Source organism: Nannospalax galili, unplaced genomic scaffold, assembly GCF_000622305.1.
Source record: "Nannospalax galili isolate Female #2095 unplaced genomic scaffold, S.galili_v1.0 scaffold43, whole genome shotgun sequence".
Classification (NCBI taxonomy): Eukaryota; Metazoa; Chordata; class Mammalia; order Rodentia; family Spalacidae; genus Nannospalax; species Nannospalax galili.
In genome coordinates, this window is record NW_008353342.1 from 3,411,975 (window position 1) to 3,436,318 (window position 24,344).

The window sequence follows — 24,344 nt, forward strand, 5'->3', positions numbered from 1 at the left end:
TTCCTCCCTTTCTGATGTCATGTTCATATATCTTAACTAACATCTCTCTTAGGAACTATAGTCCCTCCCACATCTCATTTTTCACATCCTGCTAAGCAACAGCCCATTTTCAGTTTACTACAGTAATTAGGTATCTCTTAACTTCCTTGCTTTCACTGAAAAGTAAAATAAATAAACTAGTGAGAAAATCAACCTACACTTTCCCAACTCTTCAAGACTCCTCCACTTCAAGATAAGAGCCTATATATCTCCCCACCCCAGATCAAATCTCTTCTGAACTCCCCTCCTCCTTTCTTCTTCATTTTTTGTTTTGTGTGAGACAAGGTCTTCCTGTAACCCCAAATAGCCTAAAACTCCCTGTGTAGATCAGGCTGGCCCTGATCTCACAGACATCTTTCTGCCACTGCCACTTGAATGCTGCGATTGAAAGGCATGTGCCACCATGCCATCTGACCTTTCTTGGAGTCATGGAACTGTGTAGTCAGGTCTAAACTTGAGCCCAGGCCCCATCAAAAAAGCAGATATCTAGGTGTCGGTTAATACAACTGTAACTGAAAACGGCAACCAGAGCTGAAGTCTTCCAGCTTCTACCTCCCACTTTTATCCTGATGGCATTTTGCTTTGATTTTTTTCTCCTGTCTCATTTGAAGAATCCTAAGTGGACAGCATCCCGCTGAGTAACCTTGGCCCTGGTGCCCTGGTGCACACTGACATCTGAGGACAAAGATTTGCTCATATGCAGGCTTGGATACTGACTAGTTCCCTTCCCATAGTGGATGTATTCTCACTCCCATTTCCCTCATAAGGCATGGGTGTTCTTAGTGTTTGTTAGTCATGGGTCTTTCCTGAGAAATATTTTTGTGTTTTTATTCTAATGAAAAAGCAGTATCCTTTACATGAACTAACAGTTCTTTCTGATCTGTGGTTATATGGAATCTGATTTTCATTCACTGCAGAATGAAACAGGCCCTTATCCTGCAGCCACAAAGACTTCCCATCTCAGAGTTCAAATGCACATTCAGTCTCGGCTAGGAGTTAGTACCATCCAGCTGTTGCTGGATTAGCTCTCCTGGTTTCCTTAAAGCATTCCCTCTTTTTGATATTCTGATGTCCTGTGGAACTCCACAAAGTTTCTGTAGTATTCTAGAGTTGTCTGGAAGAAAGGTACTTATAGCATGCTCACACCTGAATAAAAGAAACATGAAAATATTTCCAGTAGTAAGTTGCTGCTCACTGCTTCTCGAATTCATTGAAAAGAGGTGTGGGGAGAGTTTTGGTTGTTTTAATATTTTGACACTTACATTCCTTGTTCCATTATGAAAACATCCTTATCTCTAGCTGGAAAGGCACTTTCCCACTTGCAGGAACTCTTTTGTGCATTATCATCTGAGTGGCAGCAGGGGGTGCCACAGCTGCAGATGTGCCTACTGCCCAGATAGAAAGGCAGATTTTACCAGTTGCTTTAGAAATCAGCCTACTGAGTCATCCCTGTTTATTAGCTTCAGAGGTAACGAGTCCTGTGCTAATGAACTCTTCTGATGTCTCTCATGCATCCGTTTAGTAGGTAATGCCTTTTTGTCCCGTCACGCCATATTTTTCTTAACATTATATTTCAAGAAAACTTCCTTTCGGTGGGCACAGTGGTATATACCTTTAATCTCAGCACCTGGGAGGCAGAGCCAGGCAGATCTCTATGAGATCAAAGCCAGTTAGGTCTACGTTATGAGTTCCAGACCAGCTGGGACTACAGGGAGACCCTGTCTCAAAAAACCAAAACCAAACAAACAAAAAACCCAAAAAGCTTGCTTTCTCAGTGGCATGAGGTTTTTGCAGCTCTGATCTTTGCAACAAGTTTTAAAATATATGTTCAAATATTTGCAAATGTGCATATGCAGATGTGCACATATGTTCAAATATTTGCAAATGTGCATATGGAGAAATATTTCCAGCCAGGTGTGGTGGCATATCTTTAATCCCAGCATTTGGGAGGAAAGGGCAGGCAGATCTCTATGAGTTCAAGGTCAGCTTGGTCTACATAGCAAGTTCCAGGAGAGCCAGGGCTACATGATGAGAGCTTGTCTTAAAAAAAGGAAAAAGACAAAAAAGAAGGGGCTGAGAGAGAAATGACTCAGCAATTAAGAGCACAGGCTGTTCTTGCAGAAGACCAGGGTTCGAATCCCAGTATCCACATGGCAGCTAACAACCACCCGTAGCTCCAGTTCCATGGGCACTGTCCGATACAGGTGCACTTATACACATGCAGGCATAACACTCTTATACATGAAATTTAAAAATTAAAAAATTTTTAAAAACAGAAAAAAAAAGTTTCTCCAAAATATTACCTAGAAGTTTTGAGTTATAAACCACTTACCAGTTATTTTTTCTCACGTTTTTTATGGTGTAATATTTGCCTCTCTGGTTCTTTAAGAGGAAGGAGTAGAGCAATTTGTTTGCTTTTCCTTGTAGACGACAGTAACTTACACTCTTCTGGAGGCACTTAAAGAGGTGATATCCTCTAAAAGTTTCACGTGTGCTACAAAGAACAGCAGTATCTCATTCTAACCTCCGTAAACACCGTAGTTACCTCTCTTGCCAGTCACTAGATCATAGAAAAAAAAAACTCTACATTTTCCTTAAAATATTTTTGATGTGTGGAGCTGGAGAGATGGCTCAGCATTTAAGGACAGTTGCTTTTTTGTAGAAGACCCAGCTTCAAATCCCAGAACCCACATGGCAGCTAACAGCTATCCGTAACTCCAGCTCCAGGGGATCTGACAGCCTCTTCTGTCTTCTGTGGGCATTGCACAACACAAGTGTGCTTACCTACATGCAGGCAATACACATACACATAAAAATAATAAATAAAATTTTAAAAAATTTTTTAAAATATATTTTTGATGTGTTTATTATTTTATGTGTTGGGGGTGTTTTGCCTGCATGTATGTAAGTGCACCATGTGCATGTAGTGCCCACAGAAGCCAAAGAGGACTTCCATTTCCTGGAATTGGAATTATGGATAGTTGTTAGCTGCCATGTACCAAATCTAGGTCTTCTGCAAGAGCAGCCAGTGCTCTTAACCTCTGAGCTGTCTCTCTACATCAACTTTCTATTCATTGTTTTCTTATTCTAACTAAATGCTCTCTCTATACTAAAATTTCCTTCTCACATTTCAGGTATACCCTAGCCTTTGCCGTGTTAAGAATTTCCCACCCTGTGTCTCAGGAAACACAAGATGGTTTTCAGCCTCACCTGAGCTGTATGGGTGTGACCCTCCCACAATCCCAAATGAATTGGAGGTGTACTCTGCCTTTTTCTGAAAGACCTCTGGGTCATTGTCCATGTAATACAATCCCACCTTGTTACTATCTACTGGCACCCAGGGCCACTCGCTGGCTGGTATAACTCAGCTTATTCCTAATGTGCTTTCTCCTCTAAGGTCCCTGCCGCTCACAAAGGCCTTCAGAACTCAGCTTGGTCTAGGATGTCCTGACAGCTTTGTGTTCTTGCTCCAGTTACATGTGGAGGGAATTCCTTACATGTCTTCATTGTTCATCTTCAGAACATCAGCTTGCCAGCCACATAGTTCATAGAAACAAACAAACAAAAATCCTAGACACAGCTGCATTTGTCCTGCATAGACATATGCATGCCATTGGGTAGGCACCATGTGGTAGGCATCACACATGGGGGGGAAGCAAATTCATGTCAGTTGTACACTTCACAGAGTCACTGGGTCTTGTGATTTTTCCACTCATAATCTTGAGATGCTAAATCACCCCATTGTATGTTGTGCAGGTCTGGCATCACCCACTGCTATAACTCCAGTCTCATCTCCTCTCTGCAGCAAATCAAGGGGTACTACCCCAGTTTCCAAACCCTTGGAAGGTATGTTGCCCCTGTCCTGAGTGCACTGTGAATTTCTTCGGGGAGTTCCCAGTGGTGCTGTCTCACCCATGTTTTTTTCTTGTTTAGACATTGAAGCCAGACCAGATATGCAGCTGGAGTCAGACCTGAAGTTAGACAGGCTGGAAACCTTCCTAAGAAGGCTGAACAATAAAGGTAATACCAGAAGCCAGGGGGAGGCTTTGGTTTGCTTTTCTACAGCACACTGTGGTTTGTATTTTCAATAAGTAGCAAAGAAAACCCTAGAACCCCCTGAAACCCTGCTCCTGCCTCAGAACCTTCAAATCCTATTTATTTATTTATTTATTTATTTATTTATTTATTTATTCATTTATTTATTCATTCATTTATTGGTCTGTTTGAGACAGGTTCTCTCTGTAGCCCCAGCAGGCCTGGAACTCACTATGTAGATCAGATACTTTTTTAGCTTTTTAGTTTTTTGTTTTGTTTCAGCTTGTTGTTACTGTTGTTGTTTTATTTTATTTTGGTTTTTAGAGACAAGGTTTCATATAGCCAAGCCTAGACTTGAACTTGTTATGAAGCAAAGGATGACCTTAAATTCCTGTTCTTCCTCCAAAGTGCTGGGATGATAGGCATGTACCACCACAGCTGGCTCTCTGGATCCTAATCCTGATTGCTTTCTCTCCTTAACAAAATTATCTCCTTTAGTTTACCTTTAGTAATTTATATATACATATATATGTACATATATATAAATACATATATACATACGTATATGAAAGGAACTTTTAGTCAGAACTGTTTAGAGTCACTCAGTAACATCCTGAATTTGAGATTCCCAGTAGTGCACTTGTTCTGAATCTAAACCCTTGGGATATCATTCAGTCAAATTGTGAACTTAGTGATTCTTGCCTTCAGTCTTTAAGGCAGTTAATATACATGTGTAAAATCCACATGATCTTTGGGGAGCTTTAAATTGCATGCGTTGGTTTCTCTTAAGGCAAAAGTTAAAATTTTTTTCTTATAATCACGAAAATATTGTAAAAGAAAGTTCTGCTAAACAGATAACAGAATAAACATTTCAGTATAAAAGTCAGTGACACAAAAGGACAGTGTGCAGAAATAGCCATTTTACCTCTTGCTAAAAAATATCCAGTTATCCAATACTAGGCACTGTGATTCTCTACTATTGGTAGTGATCCCTCAAAAGTTGAATATTATACAACACTAAAAACTGGAAATACAAAAGTTTAATATAATCGCTGACTGACTGGGTAAGTGACCTAACCTGTGGATTAGCCATGGCCAACCCCAATGCACCACCTGCTTTTGTAAATAAAGTTTTATTAGAACACAGCTATGCTCTTTTGTCACCCTATTGTCAGTAGTCCCTTTCTCACTGTAATAGCAGGATTGAAAAACTGCAACACAGGCCATATGGTTTCCCAGTCAAAGCCTAAAATACTTCCAGATCCCTTGCAGAAAAGTTTGTCAAGCCCTAATATGGAACAGAGCTGGGTTAGTCTCCTCTCCAGTAGAAATGGGTCAGGTTCACTTGATAAATATCACTTGCTGTGTGAGCAAGGTCAGCCCTCTTTCTTCCACGACCATCTCACTGTGTTAGGTTTGTACAGGTGGACTGTCCTTCCATAAGAAGTAGAACACGGACCCATCAGGCACCCAGGGGCCTTGTACGTCACTGCTATGTTTTCCCCACTCCTAGAACGTAAGGAGAGAAATCGTTTTTAAATACTGCAAGATAAGGTCAGAGTAATGACCTCCAAGCAATCCATGTGGTTTATTTACTTATTTGATAGTTGCTGGGATGCAGGAGACAGTCCTCACGGTCACTGGTAAATCTGTCAAGGAAGTGATGAAGTTGGATGATGATGAGACCTTTGCCAAATTCTACCGCAGTGTGGATCACAACACGCCAAGAAGTCCTGTGGAGCTAAACGAAGACTTTGATGTTATTTTTGACCCTTATGCACCTAAGTGAGTTATTTTGGTCTCCATCTTTCCTCCACTGGGAATGACTTCCCTCACTTGCTCCCTGAGTTCTGTCACCAGAGACTTCTGCCAGGCAGTAGAACTAACATCTAGTACACTGTTGCTATAGAGCCCGAGGCACAGTGTCATGGGGCAGATAGAGCGCATGTGGGCCACCCTGATATGTGTGCAGGCTGACTGGGCATGCCTCAGATTTTGGTCCCAGTCCCGATAAGGTGACACTGGCTTTCACATCTCTTGAATGTTGTTTTGCAGTGTTTTAGAGTTAGGAACACTTAGCATAGATGCCCACAACTGTTCCACTGGACACAGTTAAACTGAAATTATTTGGAATGATAAGAGCTCAGATTAGTAAAATTAACTCAAAACTCAGAAGAGAAGATGACTTAGTATAAAGTTAGTATAGCTAATGGTTTTCTCTGGAGCATCCAGAGGTTCACAGGGGAACCTGATGAAATCACCTCAGAAAAGTGATTATGGTGTTAGAATTCCATCAGTTACAAATGCCAGAAAAATGCCCAAGTCATACTGATATCACAAAAGTTGTTACAGTCATACACTGAAAAGCACATGGACCCTAAACTTCAGAGGCAGGTCATGGTGTGGCCTTTCTTACAGCTATCTTTCCATAAAGGCTGGCTTCTCTCTTGGTCAAGCTGAAACTGTGAGAAGAAAGATGGCCATCTCTAGCACCAAATGGACAGGCTGCCTATTTAGCCCACTCAGTGTGGTCAGCTTCACTGTCTAGGAAATCCATCAAATTCAGGTTTGTTCTTCATTGCTCCAGCTTGGGTCCTAAGTTCTGCCTTAAACCACTCATATAGCCAAGAGACTAGCCAGAGGGATGGAGTGAGCTGGGCTCCCCAAAGGAAACCCCACATGTCATTAACAGAATCAGGGCACATATGCTAAGCAGGCCACACCCACTGCCACCCACACCATGTCTCTCTTCTTCCCTCCAAAATTGTCAAAGCAACTCTGTCTTCCAAAAGCATGTGTACTCATGGCAAAAAATTCCATAAACTGATACATTGTTTTATATATTTCGGTCTGTTGGATTTGTCTTCTCCCAAACCAGATGTCACTGTTGAAGTTGTTATATAAGTTGTGATATGTAATAATGTAAACAAATGTGCATTTATGTTCTCACACATGATGGTGTTATACGTAATAAACACTTTCAGGACAGTTTCGTGTAGCTGCAGGGGTCTGACGGGAGATCATGGAAATGGCACTCTACCTCCCCGGGCAGGCCTGCCCACAGACTTCCGGCAGTCTGAGAGGGCCACACAGAGCTTTGCCTGCCTCTTTTATTCCAATATATTCTTCATGAATGTAGCTATTTTCCCCAGGGCATGGGGACTAGTAGGTTGAATGGATGCCAGCTGTGAGGGAACTGAAAAACTATTGTGTAGAGAGAAAACAGTGTGGAGCAAAGAGGATTCAGTGGAGGACTCCTGGCCTTCAGTGGAGTCTCTAAGGGCCTGCTAGTGACAGCAGCAGTGAGTACAGATATGTTCATTCGTAGAGGATAAGGACATGAGCTTTCAGGTGAGGAAAGTTATTAACATACAGGACTGTCCAGCAATAAAGCACAGATGCCCTCTGAGTGGGGACCAAGGACACAAGTGGACAGGGCTTCTGGAACTAGGGGAATCCTTATCTCATTGAGTTCAAAGCTCCCTTTACTGCCAAGGTTCTGTGACTTCATAGCACGGCAGTAGCAGTGGAAGGCACTGCGAGACTTACCATGAAATCAGGAAATGAAACGGAGTCCATTGTCCTAGGTCCAGGACCCACAAGTAAACCAGGTGTGCTGGGGGCCTGGCCTATGCTGGGGGCCTGGCCTAAGCTGACCCTGCTCTGTCCACAGGTTGACATCCTCCGTAGCAGAGCATAAGCGCTCTGTTAGGCCCAAACGCAGGGTCCAGGCGTCCAAGAACCCCCTTAAAATGCTGGCAGCAAGAGAGGATCTCCTTCAGGAGTACACGGAGCAGAGGCTGAACGTGGCGTTTGTGGAGTCCAAACGGATGAAAGTAGAAAAGAGTGAGTGTGGGGAGACACCTGTGCTCAGGGCCTAGGCACTGCTGCTCTGGTGTTCTAATCATTTCCTTTTGACTTGCCTCGCAAAGTCCAGTGGACATTCAGAGGGCACTCATTAAATAAACATGCATTCCCCTGCCTAGATTTAAAGGCTTTTTATGTAGATTACTGTTGAGTAATTTAAATTATACTGGTTTGCTGAACTGGCTCTCAAGAGATGGAAGAAATATGTTTCTGGATTTTGGAATTCAACCTATTTTCAGCCCCTGGAAAACTCAAACACAGTAATTCTCCATTTAATCTTATTCAAGAGTGTGTTAAGAGATCTCTTGTAGGCATTCAAAACCACTCTTCCTCACCCTAGGTTTTAAACTAGTGCTTTCAAGTTGTTCTTGAGAGAGATATTTGGTAAAGCTTGGAGTTGAAGTGGATAGGCTTAGGTGGGGGGACTTAGAATGAGCTCAGGAATCGGGAGTGAGGTCAGCTCCTGGCCATGCCCTGCCCTAGGCCATACAACTCTGCTTTTATCAGTACCAGAAAGTGGATTCTGCTGCCATCTAACAGTGTTTTCTGTGGAAGCAATAGCATGCATACTCTTGATATTTGAATATTTTAATATAATCTTTATTTTCCTATAGTTGCTCATAAACCAATTCCCTAACGTTTTTCCTAGATTATTTAGCTAGATATGATGGTGCATGCCTGTAATCCCAGCACTTGGGGCAGACACAGCAAAATCCCATGTTCCAGGCCAGCCTGAACTATGTAGTGAGACCCTGTTTTCAAAAGAAGGAAGAGAGGGAAGGAGGGATAGAGGGAGGGAATGGGAAGGGGGGGCAGAGAGGGACGGGGAGGGAGGCAGGGAGGCAGGGAGGGAGGGAAGGAAGGAAGGAAGGAAGGAAGGAAGGAAGGAAGGAAGGAAGGAAGGAAGGAAGGAAGGAAGGAAGGGTAAAATGCATGACTGAATGAAGGATTTAAATGAAGGAGTTGAGTCTTCATTATAACTGGTTGACAAAGTGTTTTCAAACTCACCGGGCCACTTGAAGTACGAAATAGTATTCTGTTTTTGCATGGTTAGGATCTGATCCTAGTGAAATCACTGTCTGAATTTTGCACAAGCATGAACATTTTTAAACCATGAGTTGGAGAAATAAAGGTTTATTGGAAAATGTTTACATATTTCTCCATGACATCTACTTCTGTGGATTTTAGGGCCTGGCTCGTGGTGACTGGTCCACACTGAAAACCCAAGGTCATATGATTACAACCTTAGGTCTGGGGGCAAAGGACCTGGAGATACCAGGCAGTGGATCACTTTGCCTCTGCACGAAAGTTAGAACTAAATCCTTACAGAGCGTCTCTTTTCTACAAGTGAAGACTTGGTGAAAGATGCTTACCAGGGTTCCTTGGCAATCCATGCCAGCATTTGCAGGCTGTTAGGATTGCGAGATGAATTCAGCACCTGGTTTTATGCCACGGTAGCAGTGCTGGTCTGAATCACTGACTTGGCCCTCTGCAGGGTGAGGTGTGACACTTGTCAACAACAGTTGATGCTCTCCATACTGCATTTAATTCTTTACACAGTGATTAAGCATTGGCTGTCATCCCTCCTCAGACTTGAGTCCTGTCAGTTAGACATCATCTGTGATTGTAAACACTGGCTTCTCAACTGAACCTCTCTGCTCCCCCTACCCCGCCCAGTGTCATCCAACTCCAACTTCTCCGAAGTGACTCTGGCAGGCTTAGCCAGTAAGGAGAACTTCAGCAGTGTTAGCCTGCGGAGCGTCAACCTGACAGAGCAGAATTCCAACAACAGTGCGGTGCCTTACAAGAAGCTCATGTTGTTGCAGATTAAAGGTATTTCGGGGCAGCCTAGAGGAACTGTGGTGACTGGTGCTTCCTGTCTGGTCACAGTGAGTTCTGGCTGTGCTCACTGTTGCCTGGGAGGGAAAGGAGGGCATTCTGAGAGTGTCCCTGTGCCATGTGCTATGCCACATCCCCTCACTGTTGCTTCTCACAGTCCATGAGACCAGGAATTCTGCCCACTGGGGCTCTGAGAGGTGCTGAATGTGGACACAGTAGTTGCTAAGCGGCAGATTGGAGTTGGATCCTGGCCTTTCCCACTCCAGAATCTCAGCTTTTGCTCCTTCTTCCCCTGGCCCCATAGCCCGTACCCCAACACTGCCATGCACTTTGGCACAAGTGCTATAAGTCTCTAGAGCTGGTCTCTGCTTTCTTCTCAGTTTTCCCACTGGGATAAGCCATGGTCTATGCCAGCCAGTGTGAGGAGGGCACATTCCTGGGGAAGGAATCACGGAATGCAGAAGTAAATGAGGGTCCAGTCTCCTCCCTGTTCTGCTTAGAGCATGTGAGACTTAAAAGTGCAGCAGGCAGTAAGGCTGTGAGGAATGAGGCTCCACTACTAGTGGCACTCCTGTAGACAGAGCATCAAGAGGAAGGTGGATGGAGTAGCTTGTACCTCTGCCAGGGATTCTGGGGTGTTTCTGAAAACCCATTTCTCTTTTAGTATTTAAAAGAGGGCTAGGGAGATGGTGAGTGGGTAAGAATGCTTGCGGTGCAAGCTTGAGGACCTGCGTTTGAATCACCAGCATCCACTTAAAAAGCCAGGTGTGGCCATGTATTCCTGTAACCCTGGCACTGGGGGTGGATCCTGGGAGCTCACTGGCCAGCCAGCCTAGCCCAAATGACAAGCTTCAGGTTCAGTGAAAGACCTGACTCAAGGGAATAAGGTAGAGAGAGGCAGAAGCCGACAGCCAGCATCCTCCTATGGTCTCCACATGTACGTACGTGAACACACACACACACGTACACAATACCCACAAGGCAAGTGACAAGATCCAGTGTGGAGACTGTACTAAGTATGCAGATGTGCAAAGCGCCAACTCAATGAATCACATTTGGCTAGGGGAGAAAAGGCACCAGGAAAATAAAAAGAGGGGAGAGGTATCCCTGCCAGTTTCCCAAGATGGGAGAATCTTACTGCATCCACATACAGGCTGAAAACCAAGACCCTGAGGTTGGTCCTAAGAAGCATGGAGACCTTTGGACAAGCTCTCAGCACACTCAGCAGCTGCTGTGTTCCGTCTTAACTTCTCTGTCCTGCTGGTCATGGGAACTCACATTGGTGGATAGTCTTGAAAATGGGAAGACTGTAGCAGGGATGTGTCCACCATGGGTGTCTACAGCTCAGTCCCTCCCCTGGGAAAATGACTCTGGGCCTTGTGTACAGGAAGAAGACATGTGCAGACGAGGCTGGTGGAACCTCGCGCCTCATCACTCAACAGTGGGGACTGCTTCCTTCTGCTCTCTCCGCAGTACTGCTTCTTGTGGGTTGGAGAGTTTGCAAACGTCATCGAGAAGGCGAAGGTGAGCTTCTGAAGGATAAAACGCCTCTGTTACCTGTCCCCATGGGATGTTCTACCTACCTGCAGGTCCATATGAGCTTCCGAGATACCCAGAGCTTCATTCAAGCAGGAAGGGACAGGGAACCGTCATAAGGTGCTGAAGGTCTATAACCTGCACTTTCAGTATTAAAGCCCCAGGTCTAATCTGACTCTTGTGTGACCAATGAATTGGCACCTGTCCTAGATTGTTTTCTGTTGCTGTTATAAAACACTGACCAAAACCAGCTTGGGATGGAAAGTGTTTGGCTTACAACATAGTACATCATCAAGGGAAGTCAGGCAGGAACCTGGAGACATGAACTGAAACACAGGCCACGGAGGAATGCTGCTTACTGACTTACTCCCCTGGCCGGTGCTCAGCCTGCTTTCTTACTTCACTCAACAATCAAGAAAATTCCCCACAGGGTGGCCACATGCCAGTTTTGTAGAAGAAATTCTTCAATTGAGGGTCCCTCTTCCCAGGGGTCAAGTTGTATGTCAAGTTGTTGACTTGACACTTGTCACTTGTTAACTTCCAAGTGTGTCAAGTTGACAGGTAAAGCTATCCAGCATGGTGCCTTTGTCCTGGGCACCTGGGAAAGGCCACAGTGGATCTCTCATGGGAATCTCCTGGGGGAAAATCCTCAGAGGACAGGTAGTGTTTCTAAGCTTCATCATGATCTGTTGAATACTGAAACCAAAGAACTATTGCTCTAAGGAATTGAGATATCTGGTCCTGCTGTTAATGTTTTCTTCACTTAATTGAAAGTGCCTGGCAAGCAGTGTCCAGCCACCTGTGGCCAGACTCCCTAATCAAACAGTCTTTTCTCTGATGTCACCACACCCCACTTTGTGCATGCTGACTTTGCTGCCAGGCTCATTGTGTTTCTCTCTTTTTTTAGGCCTCTGAACTTGCAACTTTAATTCAAACAAAAAGAGAGCTTGGTTGTAGAGCTACATACATCCAAACCATTGAGGAAGGAATTAACACACACACTCACGCAGCCAAAGACTTCTGGAAGCTCCTGGGTGGCCAGACCAGTTACCAGTGTAAGAGTTCACTGTATTTCACAGTCTGATGAGGCTTGAGCTCCTGTGTTCTCCCTCAGCTCATCTGTCAAGCCATCTACATTCTGACATTCTTTCCTTTTACCCCAAAGCTGCTGGAGACCCAAAGGAAGATGAACTGTACGAGACAGCAATCATAGAGACAAACTGTGTCTACCGCCTCACAGATGACAAACTTGTTCCTGATGATGATTACTGGGGCAAGATTCCAAAGTGTTCCCTCCTGCAATCCAAAGAGGTATAGGCTTTCAAGAGAAGCAGCTCTGCCATAGCTGGCCTGGGAAGCAGGCAATTCTAGCTAGATTCCAAGCTGATTATCAAACATGGCAGCTCTTTAAAAGCTATTTCTTTTGCCATTTCAAATCATTACTGCCATCCCATCTAAAGTACTATTATAAATTTCAGAATGTTTCCCAGAGGTGGCATGGATTATTGAAGGCTTTTATATTTTATGTAAAATAGAAATATCATTTATCCCTATCTCTTAAATTTTGTATAAAGGTTAATAAAGTAACTTTTAGTTAGTCCTGAAGTTTCAGAAATAATACATATGTATATATAATTTATGAATCTATCAAGTAATATTTTTTTCACTCATCCCAGCAAATACTTATTAACTCTGTAAGTTTCTGGTTTCATCAAGTATTCTGTAATTGCTGAGAGAAAAGAGGACGATGCAAAAGAACCTTAAACTCCACTGAATAGAAGCATATTAGAAAGACAGTAGGACCAGCAACATGGCTCAGAGGTGAAGGCACTTGGCTGCTAAGCCTGAAGGTTTGAGTTCAGTTGCTGGGGAGGGATGGAAGGAGAGAGCCGACTCCTATGAGTCATCCTCTGACCTCCTCCTGCATGCAGTGGAATACATTAAGTTAATTAATTCATTTTTTTTAAGTCACTGGGTTTTCTTAACCCTTCCAGCCATTCTGTCTTTTGTTCCATTTACAGTTCTCTCTCTCTGTCTCTCTCTCTCTCTCTCTCTCTTTCACACAAACACACACACACACATGTACACACATGTAAGTATAATTTTTAAATGTTTTAAACAAAAATGTAATCTCTAGAGCTCATTACTGCAAGTGAAAAGTGAAATAAGCCAGATGCAGAAAGAAAAATATTGCATGAGCTCACCTATATGTGGAATCTTTCAAAAAATAAATGAGAAGAAAGTTAAACCTGCAGAGATAAAGAAGAAAGCAGTGGCTGGGGAGGTTGGCCTGGGGAGGTGGGGGGAAGCTGGGGGTCAGAGGGCACAAAGCTGCAGGAGGCTGGGGAACCATCTGGAGATCTGGTGTTCGGCAGGGGCTGCAGTTCTCAGCTATGTTTGGGACTCCTGGTAATGTGGAAATTTTAGCTGCTCTGCCACTCAGATAAAAACTAAAAGCAGAAACAGGCTGCACTGTGGGATGGTGGCTACGTTAGCTTTCTCCACTATCATAGCCGTTTTACTGTTGTTTGCGTCCCAGACTGTCATGTGGTGCACTTTACATAGATTCAGTAAGATGCGTGATAGTATATTTTAATGACAAAAATGGGAAATAGTGTGATCCAAATCTAGATTGAGGCTGTGATGATTTAAATGGAAACAAAAGTCACAGAAAAAGAAATAATGAGCAATAATTTTAAAATGGAAATGGAATTGAGCCTCGTTCAGAGTTAAATAGAATTTAGATTGCTGGAATTGGAGGTAGTAAAAAGAACAAACCATGGGCATGGAAAATAACAAGCAGCACTACCTTCATGTATTCGTTCAACAAACATGTAGTAGTATGGAGCCCCTAATGGAAGGGCTTGAACGGCATGAGTCTTAGAACTATGCACAGGAGAAACAACACTGGAGTCTCAGATGTGATGAGCTATGTGTGTTAATTGGACAAATGGGTGAAGGAAGAAGGAATGCAGGGGGGCAAAGCAAAGGAGAGAGGGAGTAAAGGGACTTAAAGAACTTGTATTAATCACAGCTTCAGGTGGTGTGAGAGCTCATAGGGACCCGATTCTTCCGGAACCTGCTCTTGAAGTTCATGTGTCCTTTTGTGCCATCCCTCCAGGTCCTGGTGTTTGATTTTGGTAGTGAAGTTTACGTGTGGCATGGGAAGGAAGTCACATTAGCACAACGAAAAGTTGCATTCCAGCTGGCCAAGCACTTGTGGAATGGAACCTTTGACTATGAGAACTGTGACATCAACCCACTGGACCCTGGAGAATGCAACGCACTCATTCCCAGGTAACCCTGCAGGGCTCACAGAATAAGTGGAAACCCCTTGCAGGCCCACTCTTCCTAAACCCATCCACCATCCCTCACCACACAAAGGCTGTCATGAAGAGTCACAAACTAAATTTGTCCTCTAGCTCTTACCTAATTAACGTAGAAGTATGGATGTTACAGTTGCAGTAAAGGAAACCCCCCCCAAGCCCCCCGTGACATCTCCAGCACTTTCCTGATGGATGAACAAACAACTGTTAAACCAATAACACAGTGGAAAAGCTTCCCAGAAGATGGAATTCTGCCATTGCTCCAAAGGTGTTTTTCTGCCTTTGCAGTACAGCCCCTGAGCCCCTGAGCCCCAGGACATTTTTGGCAGATGTTGCTGTTGCCTTTATGTCTTTTGGGGTGGAGGGAAGAATGAAGGTATTATATTGAAATAGCAATTATAGTGTTAACATTCCCTACAGTGTACTAGACTTTTTAAATTGTTTTGATGAGTCATCAGAATAGGCACAATCTAAGAAATATGAACATATAAAAGAGAATTCTTACATGATTTTTTTTTTTTTGATCTTTTTGAGACAGGGTCTCCTGTAGCCCCAGCTGACCTGGAACTCACTATGTAGACCAAGCTGGCCTCAAACTCACAGAGATCCATGTGCCTCTGCCTCCCAAGTGCTGGGATTAAAGGCATGCACCACCACACCCGGCCTTTACATGAATGTTTTTAACTACCAGATCCCGCCCCCTGAAATGCTTTAAAACTGTTTGTGTCACATAGTAAATGAGAAACAGGTATACCACAAAACAGCATAGAATAATAGAGTTTCCAAGTTTCCTGCCTAGTTTTTTCCTTAAAATCCAATCATCGATTTTATTATGATTAAAATGAAAAGCCAGACCTGTAATCCTAGCATTCAGGAAGCTGAAGCAGAAGGATCATTTATGAGATGTAGGCCATCCTGGGCTACATGGTGGGTGAGTCCCAGGTCAACCTAGGCTACAGAATGAGAGACCCTGTCTTTAAAAAGCAAAGGGGGAGCCAGGCGTGGTGGCGCACACCTCTAATCCCAGCACTGGGGAGGCAGAGGCAGGCAGATCCCTGTGAGTTCAAGGCCAGCCTGGTCTACATAGTGAGTTCCAGGATAGCTGGGGCTACAGGAGACCCTGTCTCAAAAAGACCAAAAAGAAAAAAAAAAAGCAAAGGAAGGTAAAAAGAAAAGAAAAAAAGAATTAAAAATTTTGTCAACAGTTGAAAACTTTTAAATCCTTAACAAATACTGTAACAACTAGGAATTTGAAAGATTGAAACAAAGTCTAGATCATTTGATTTAGTGTGATGGAGTAATGCTGAAGCACAGATGCTGTATTGCAGCCAGTTTATATTTAAGTATGACATGATCTCAGATCCGAACATGGCTAAACAGGCACCTGGCTTCCTGGCTTCCATCATCTGTGCCACAGAGTCACAGGAGCAACTTTGAAAACATGCACCTGCCAGGCCCAGCCCCAGAGATGGGGTTGTAGCTGGAGCTGGGTAGCTTATAGGATCAGGCTCTTAAAAGCTCCCTGGGGACTAAGGTCCAGCCTTGACTGTGCACTCAGCCTGTCTTAACATACAGGCAGTTGACACTCCTGAGCTGAAATGGCTCAGCCCAGCCAGATGTGTAATTCAGGGGAGGAGCTGAGTAAAAAGCTGGAGGCTGTGCTCCTACGGTCACACCCCTCACCACAAGCTACTGTGTCCCTTAGTCCATTTCACAACACATTGCGGGGGTCTCTCCCTCTCTTCGCGGGTCATTGGCCACCGGTCCACGAGGGCAGGGGGAGCAGAAACGACGAACAGAGTCAGGACGGCCAGTGAGCACTGACAGAAGAAAGCCCTTCTGGGGAGGCAGGTTCCATGACGCAGTGAAACAGAAACAGCTCTAGATGCGTTGCTGGATGCACAAAAGAAACAGTTAGAGGCGTTAGGGTGGGTGGTGAAGGGAAGAAAGTTAGCAACATATTGAATGTATTGGCTCCAGGACATGGTTGATCTTATCTGATCCTCTGTTTGTTTTTTCTGCAGAATAATATTATGATGAGTTAACATGGGCTTAGCTGCAGGTACAAGCTGTTGAGAGATATGAAAGTCAGCTGTAGGGTAGCTAGAGAATGCACGAGATATGAAAGTTAGCTGTAGGGTAGCTAGAGAATGCACCTGAGTAGAACTTTCCCGTTACTACGATACACCAGCGATCGTCCCATGGATCTGCAGCATATATTAGGGAATAGTCATGGTTCCCCTGAGTAGAACTTTTCTATTACTCCTATACGCCAGCGATCGTCCCATGGCTCTGCAGCATATATTAGGGAATAGTCATGGTTCCCATAGAGATACTTACTATCCTTTAGGTAGATGGGTCTTTCCTGTCCTGTTATGCCCTGATATCCCCCAGTGAATCCTAGTTCCAACCTACAGGGATTGAAATAGTGGCAGCCCCCATAGGTATCAACTTCCTTGAGGCATGATGGATCTGTTTGTCGAAAACGGATGCAAACATATTCGTTAGTTCCGTATCTGCTAGCATTTGGGTATATTATGGTTTCTATGGGTTTTTGACAGACCACTAGGGGGCAGTCTGCAGTTCCGATTATCTGATTTTTTTTCCTTGAAATGTTTCTCTGACATAAAATCTCCAGAACATAGTATTAGGGAGAGTGGGGCTGGCTGAAGCGTTGCTGTTAAGCAGGGTAAAAACGGCCATGAGGATGACAGAGAAAGAAGCTCGGGGGGTGCATCTGCAGCGAGCAGTCTCCACCAGATCATGGATCTCGTTCCACGTGATCCGGTGTGGTTTTGGGTGTCGTTTCCTCCTCTTCCTTTTCTTTGTCTCTGACAGGGTCATGCAAGCCATCTCTTTTGTGGGCGGGGAGGTGCCGGACATTTCTGGCTGGAACCCAGATAGGCTTTGGTTGATCCTGTGGGAAAACACAAGCAAATCCCCTCCCTGTGGTCAGCAATGGATCTGGCCCTTTCCAGATGTCATCAAGGGGTGCTAAACTGGAGAGAGTAATGTTAGTGAGGCATTTGTAATGAGTAGGCTCACTCTTGCTGGAAATGCAAATTGGATAGTTAGCCAATTGTTTGAACAAGGGAATATCCACTAGATGAGAGTCAGTGAAATCTTTTTTTGTTTCTGGGTAAAGAAGGGTGGTATTAACTGGTACTGCTGTCAGTATAGGTCTATTGCTGCATGCACAAAATAAGCAGTTAGAGGCATTGGGGTGGGTGGTGAAGGGAAGAAAGTTTGCAACATATTGAATGTATTTGCTCCAGGACATAGTTGATCTTATCTGGTCCTCAATGGCTTGTCCTTGTGGGTTGTATGGGATGCCAGTGCAGATATCCAACACATAGGCGAGTATCCTGCCTGTATTCAGTAAGTCTATAGAGGAGGGTTTATATAAAAGAGGCTCAGCTAGACACATGCCTGTAATCCGAACACTTAGGAGGCCAGGCAAGAGGATCATGAATCCAAGCCCCACCCTGGGCTACATAGCAAGAACTTGTCGAGAGAGAAAGAGAGAGACAGAGACAGAGACAGAGAAACCTTATACTCTCAGTCAAATGAGAAGTGAGTGGAACATAGGGCACAGTGGAACATAGAAAACATGGTGGATCACTCTGAAGCAGTATCCTGGTCTGAGTTTGAAGCCAAAGATTGCTGTGGAGGGAGGAGAGATACTGTCCTGTTTGTTCTCAAGGCTGTATCCCCCTGAGTTCTCCCTTTCTAGCTGTGTTGGAGGCTGGAAGCAGAGCTCATTAACAGAGTGTTCATCTAGCATGTGTGGAGCCCTGGGCCCATTACCAGCACCAAAAACTTAAGATAAATTACCTGTGGTCTTGGGTGCGGTATCAGACTCTGAATCCCCAAGACCACACAATGCTTCCAGGTGGAGCCCAGCTGTTTCCTCCCTTTTTTTGTCCTCCCTGCCTAGAAATACATGTGCACAACTTTCACTTTGTGAGAGATGAAAGTACAGTGTGTTTATTTTAGTAGCAGGAGAATCTCTGCTCCCTGGGGAGATGTGTTGTAACAGGAATAAAGTCATGGAGAATTTGGGGTGAGCTCTATCTTCCTCACATCTATTGATTCATTGGCAGAAACCTTGGTGCACACCTTAAACAGGTCAATGCGATGTGCCGGGGCTCCTGCCTGTGCAGAAATCCTGGTCCAGTGAGCCACACCCAGGGCGTCTGCAAGAATAGTATTTGTTCTTGCAAGAGAATGCAGAGTGCATGATGCAAGAGACGAGCAGCCTCACACTGCGGTCAGGCACATCACCTCCACAGGCACATACAATGTCACTCACCTGGTAAATGTGAGAAACCACCACCCAGTCTGTATGCCACTTGTGTATCGTGATTGTGTTTTCAATAGGTACCATGACTGAATCTGGGTTGTATCTTATCTCCCGCCATACAGGAAAGGACAAGGGCGGCCTGACTGGGCAATATTCGGGAGAGTTACTGAACACAATGAGACTATTCTGTTCAAAGAGAAATTCCTCGACTGGACAGAGCTGAAGAGACCTACAGAGAAGAATGCTGGGGAACTGGTCCCACAGAAGGTACTCGGGGGAGGAAGCCTCCAGCTCAGAGCCAGTGTGGATAGCAGCCAGCCAAACAGCTATGGCGATAGAAGCCTTCCTGGGGTGCAAAATGATTTTCACTTCCATTCTAACCTTCACTGTTGTGGCGATGGATGTTCAGGCCTGCTAGGTTCTTCCCCTAAATAGAGCCTTTTAAGGGCATGTGTAGCCTGATACCCTGAGAAAATGTGGAAGCTGAGTTTCTGCACTGTCCATTAGCAGCTGGAATGGGGCTGGGGATGTAGTTCCCTGGTAGAGCATTGCCTGACTGGCACCAAGCCCTGGGTTCCAGCCACAAAAAGGAAAAAGAAAAGCAATAGAAACTGCATGAGTGTAACAGACACCTGCAGGGTGAGGACAACTGAAATGTGTCTGTTCCTTGTAGGAAGATTCTAGGGCTGACATCAAGCCCTATGATGTGACACGCATGGTGGCAGTGCCCCAGGTGACAACTGGTACCGTCTTGGATGGAGTGAATGTTGGCCGTGGCTACGGCCTGGTGGAAGGGGATGACAGGAGACAGTTTGAAATTACCAGCGTTTCTGTGGATGTGTGGCATATTCTGGAATTCGACTATAGCCGGCTCCCCAAGCAGAGCATCGGGCAGTTCCATGAAGGAGATGCCTATGTGGTCAAGTGGAAGTTCATGGTGAGCACTGCAGGTTAGTGAGCACTCATATGTCCCCTGAGCAGACAGGCTGGGAACATAGCCCTGGGGAGCAGGGTGCCTGTGCTGCCCTGGGTGCCCTCAGCTGCAACTGAGTCCTGAGACAATCTAGCCATGTGTAAGTGAGGAATATTTAGGGAGCCTGGGAGAGAAGTAAGGCTCTAATGCCCAGAGATGCGTGTGCTGAGGCAAGGCACCTGCTCCTCTTGTGCTACCCCTAGAGGGTTTCTGGGAAGGCCATGCTTTGCCTGCAAATGAAAACATTGTGTGTCCACGTGCTGCTTGAAGAAGCCATTGAATGCAGCCTATCACAATGATTTAAACTGAAGCCAAATGGTGGCACAACTTGGAAGTAAATATATAACATAAGATTTGTTTTTTAAAAGGTGGGATTCTGGGGTGTAATTCAGTGGTAGTGACAAGGTTGTGGGTTTGATCCTCAATAAAAATAAGCTCTTGGAGCTTCACCCACTTAGTGGGTGAAGTGTCTGCCACACAAGTATGAGGGTCTGAGTTCAGATCGCTGGCTCCCACATAAAAACTGGGCATGGTATGGAACTGTGGAAATAGGAAGCAGGCCCCAATCTTAGTTGAAGAATTATTGGTGGCTGATTACTGCTGGGTGAGGAAGAGCTGATCTTCTTAAAGGGAGGGACTCTAGATAGACTGACTAGACCTCAATGAATGAACTTGCACTGAGGGACATCTCAGGATACTAACTTGACATGATAGGCCTTAATGCAAATGACAGAATGTATGTATTCCAGTGAGGGGCTATGGGAGGGTGCCAGTGGGGAAGAGGGTATAAAGATGATTAAGATGTTCTATATGAAATACACAAAAATTCAATTAAAAGTTCTTTTAAAAAAAGAAAAAAGCTGGGCATGGTAGGATGCATCTGTAACCCCAGCACTGGGGAAGCCCTGGAGCACACTGGCTAGCCAGTATAACCAGTCTGTTCAGAGAGATGCCCTGTCTCAAAAAAATAAGGTGGACAGTAGTGGAAGACACCAGACATCTACCTCTAGCCTATATACACACACACCACACACATGCATATACACATGTATGTATACACACAACATACACACATATACTCAAACGTGCACACATATACACACTCACACATGTGCATGCATATGCACACACACACACGCACAGCTCTTCCTTAAAGACTAGGAGCACTAGTCATTGTCCTTCCCCAGTTAGAAAGCTGATGTCACAGCTCTGTGACTTGAGAGTCACTTCCCAAGACAGTTTCCTGGCATCTAAGCATGGCTGGCCAACAGGAAGCAGATCTTAGAGACCAAGAACCTTTGATTCTTTCCCTGATACATGAAAGATAGTTCATTATCAATGGCAGAATTTCCTGACCTCCTGCCCTGTGAAGCTGCTTTTTGAAGGACTGATTAACAGACCCTCCAGAAAGTATACAGCAGGGATGAGACAGAACAGAAGTAGGAAGAGGACCAGGATGTGTGTGGGGAGCAGGTTCCCTTATCCTTATTACCTTCCAGCAGTGACGAAGCAAACCAAGGCCTGGGCAGTCAACACAAGATTGTTGTGGCAGTGAGGGCCCCATCAGTTGTGTGGTAGTCAGTACCAGGCTGCAGTCCTGGAGTTCCCATAGACACCACCCCCAGGCAAGATGCTGGGGTCTGCCCCTGCCCCTCACAGCAGCTCTGTCATCACACTGATTTCTCAGATAAATAACAAAACAGCCACTGGGAGTCTGGCCCAGCCAGTAGGGAACTGAGCCACATGCTAAAATCTGAACTGGCCTTTTTTTCAGAGCTGAGTGTGGTATGGCCCACTGTGCCATTCACCCCGCAGGAAGGGCTTGGATCTGGACCCCAGTATGGGATATGGGGAGCAATAGGGCTGACTCAGAGTTGGATTCTGCTGCACACCAAACTTCCTAACAAGCACAAGAAAAAACAGTCTTCATGGCCTGACAGCATGGGTCTCTCCAGGCAGAGTAGGGAGCTGCACCTCTTACCCTCTTCCTTCCTAAAAGCCGTCAGGAGCTCTCCCTTTCCTAAGGAAGCCACCTCACTGGATAAGAGGCCACAGAAGGATGGAAAGCCCAGACCCTTGCCCAGCAGCTATGCATGTTGGGTAAAGCTGCTCAACCTCTCTGAGACAGGATGTAGTTCCTGGCCCAGAAAGCATTAATAGGAGAATGTGACGTTTTAGCATGGTACCTGTCCAGAGTATAAGTGCTGGGAATCCCCCACCAACACTTGCAGCAGAAACAGAAATCCCCAGTTTGGAAGACCCTAACAAGCTAGACTTGACCACCTGTCCAATACTGTGATCCAAGAAGCAATGGTGAAAGGTAAAGAAGATTTCATTAATGTGGCCATAAATAAAGGGGTCTCATGGCCCCAAGTCCATCATCAGGACAGTGATGTGAGCTTTAGGACAAAGTAAAGGAAGAATCAGGGTAGCAGGCAGAGGTATGCATAATGAGAGAGTCCTGGTTAGGGTAGAGTCTGGTTGAGCCTTGCCTTGGCTCTGGTTCTGCACAGTGGTTCAAAGACTGTCTTCACTTGAGGGGAGCCATCTGTTTCCCATAAGATGATCACTGCTGCTCCAGAGTGCATCACAGGTGGGTTTCCCTGTTCTGAAGGTTACTACTGCTTAGGGGTAGTTTCCATTCCTGGTCAGAACGATGTATCTCAAAGGGCTGGAAAGATGGCTCATCAGTTAAGAGCACTGGCTGCTCTTGTAGAGGACCAAGGTTTGGTTCCCAGCACCCATATAATGGCTAACAAGAGTCCATAACTGCAGCTGGCCTCCATGGGCATTGCATGACATGGGTGCACCTTCATACATGCAGGTAAAACATTCATACACATAAAATAAAAAAAAAAATTTAAAGATATGTATCAATCAGTCATTCCCAGAATCCAAGATTAAAGACTCAAACAGGTCAGAGAGACAAAATGGGGGCCAGTAACTAATGCCTTTAGTTTCATCACCTTTCAACAGCATGAAGCCAGGGTCCACACCTTAACACATGGTCTTTTGGGAACATTCCAGATCTGACTAGAATAACTAAAGAATGTGAGTCAAGAGCATCACCTCCTGACCTCACTGGGCCTGGAGAATTCTACATCCAGATCACTGTCCCTCCACCCTCAACTCACCCAAACTTCTCAGAAAGACCTTCCTTCAACAGACAGTTCCATTACCCCTGATCCTGCTCAGTGCCACGCCCCACTGACTGCTTTCCTCATGACATTCATCACTGTCTAACATTGTCTGGCTCATTGGCCAGCTAAGTGGAATTGTCTGGCTCCTACTTGCAGCCCCAATGTGCTGATGAGTGCCTGACCCAGGACAGGTACTCAGGAGATACTGTGCAAAGTGAGAGACAGTCTTGAGGTCGGAGTGGAGTTCTGGCATGTTCTCTGAAGTAGCCGTCTGACCTCTACTTTGTGGAACTGCTTTCTCTGCTTCTGGTGCTCACTGAGCCCTGTCAGGACGTAACAGGAAGGACAGTTGACCTCTCATTCTGGACACACTCTGGGAATGGACAGGAAACCTCTGTTTGTTAAGAGAATATTAGTCACCAGAGGCAGAGGGTAGGTGGATCTCTGAGATTGAGGCCAGCCTGGTCTACATAGTGAGTTCCAGGACAGCTGGGGCTACAGGAAGACCCTGTCTCAAAAAAAGAAAAAAAAAGTGTTAGTCAGCAATACATCTCTTCCACTTCTGACAGAATTGGGAATTGGGAAACTTCCAAGTCTTTTTGAAACTAGAATAGATTTGACAGTACATTTTTTCCCCTTTGCTCATGGGCTGGTCCTACTGTTGTTAGTATCATGTCCACTGTGATCTGTTGAGTGACGTACTGTAGAGAGTATGTGTCTCTGCCAGCCTGGTCCTGCTCCAGCAGTCACTGTCTCCCAGCCACACTCCGGAGGGGAACCTGCTTCTGTCTGCGGTGGCATGTATTTCTCTTGGGGTTCCCAGAGGGCCCTTTGGCTAGCTAAAAGATGGCGTGATGGCGTCCCCCTTCAGTCCCGAGGCTCCCCTTATTTCTGGTCCTCTGGGGAACAGAGCCAAGTATTTGCTCCCCCCTCCCCTGGGTGTCTCAGCTGCTTACCTTGCCCCCTGCCATTCTGTCTGCAGTGGGAAGCCGACAGAAAGGTGAGCATCCAATAAGAGTGGCCGGCAAAGAGCGGTGTGTCTACTTCTTCTGGCAAGGCCGGAACTCAACCGTGAGTGAGAAGGGCACGTCAGCTCTGATGACAGTGGAGCTGGATGAGGAAAGGGGAGCCCAGGTAAGTCTTAGGAAGTCACTGCTCAGAGACCATGACCATGCAGTGCCTGGCCTAGGAGGACCCTGGCTGCCACAGCACTTCTGGTCCTGGTTCTGTGGAAGATTCCAGGCCCCATCCACTTTCATCCTCCCCACTGCCTTCTGATCTGCAGC

At 45.3% G+C, this 24,344-nt stretch overlaps 1 protein-coding gene across 7 annotated transcripts in view; it reads left to right on the forward strand.

The window, feature by feature from the left end:
- Positions 1-24,344, forward strand: part of Svil (supervillin) — a 217,013-nt gene that overhangs the window by 177,172 nt on the left and 15,497 nt on the right. For all 7 annotated transcript variants that reach the window (XM_017802569.2, XM_017802568.2, XM_017802572.2 and 4 more), the window contains 12 exons: positions 3,796-3,885; positions 3,973-4,059; positions 5,682-5,859; positions 7,748-7,920; positions 9,619-9,774; positions 11,168-11,304; positions 12,224-12,371; positions 12,482-12,627; positions 14,438-14,613; positions 19,068-19,212; positions 19,619-19,895; positions 24,041-24,192. In XM_017802569.2, coding sequence (XP_017658058.1) covers positions 3,796-3,885; positions 3,973-4,059; positions 5,682-5,859; positions 7,748-7,920; positions 9,619-9,774; positions 11,168-11,304; positions 12,224-12,371; positions 12,482-12,627; positions 14,438-14,613; positions 19,068-19,212; positions 19,619-19,895; positions 24,041-24,192 — 1,865 coding nt within the window. The remainder of the gene's footprint in view (positions 1-3,795; positions 3,886-3,972; positions 4,060-5,681; positions 5,860-7,747; positions 7,921-9,618; positions 9,775-11,167; positions 11,305-12,223; positions 12,372-12,481; positions 12,628-14,437; positions 14,614-19,067; positions 19,213-19,618; positions 19,896-24,040; positions 24,193-24,344) is intronic.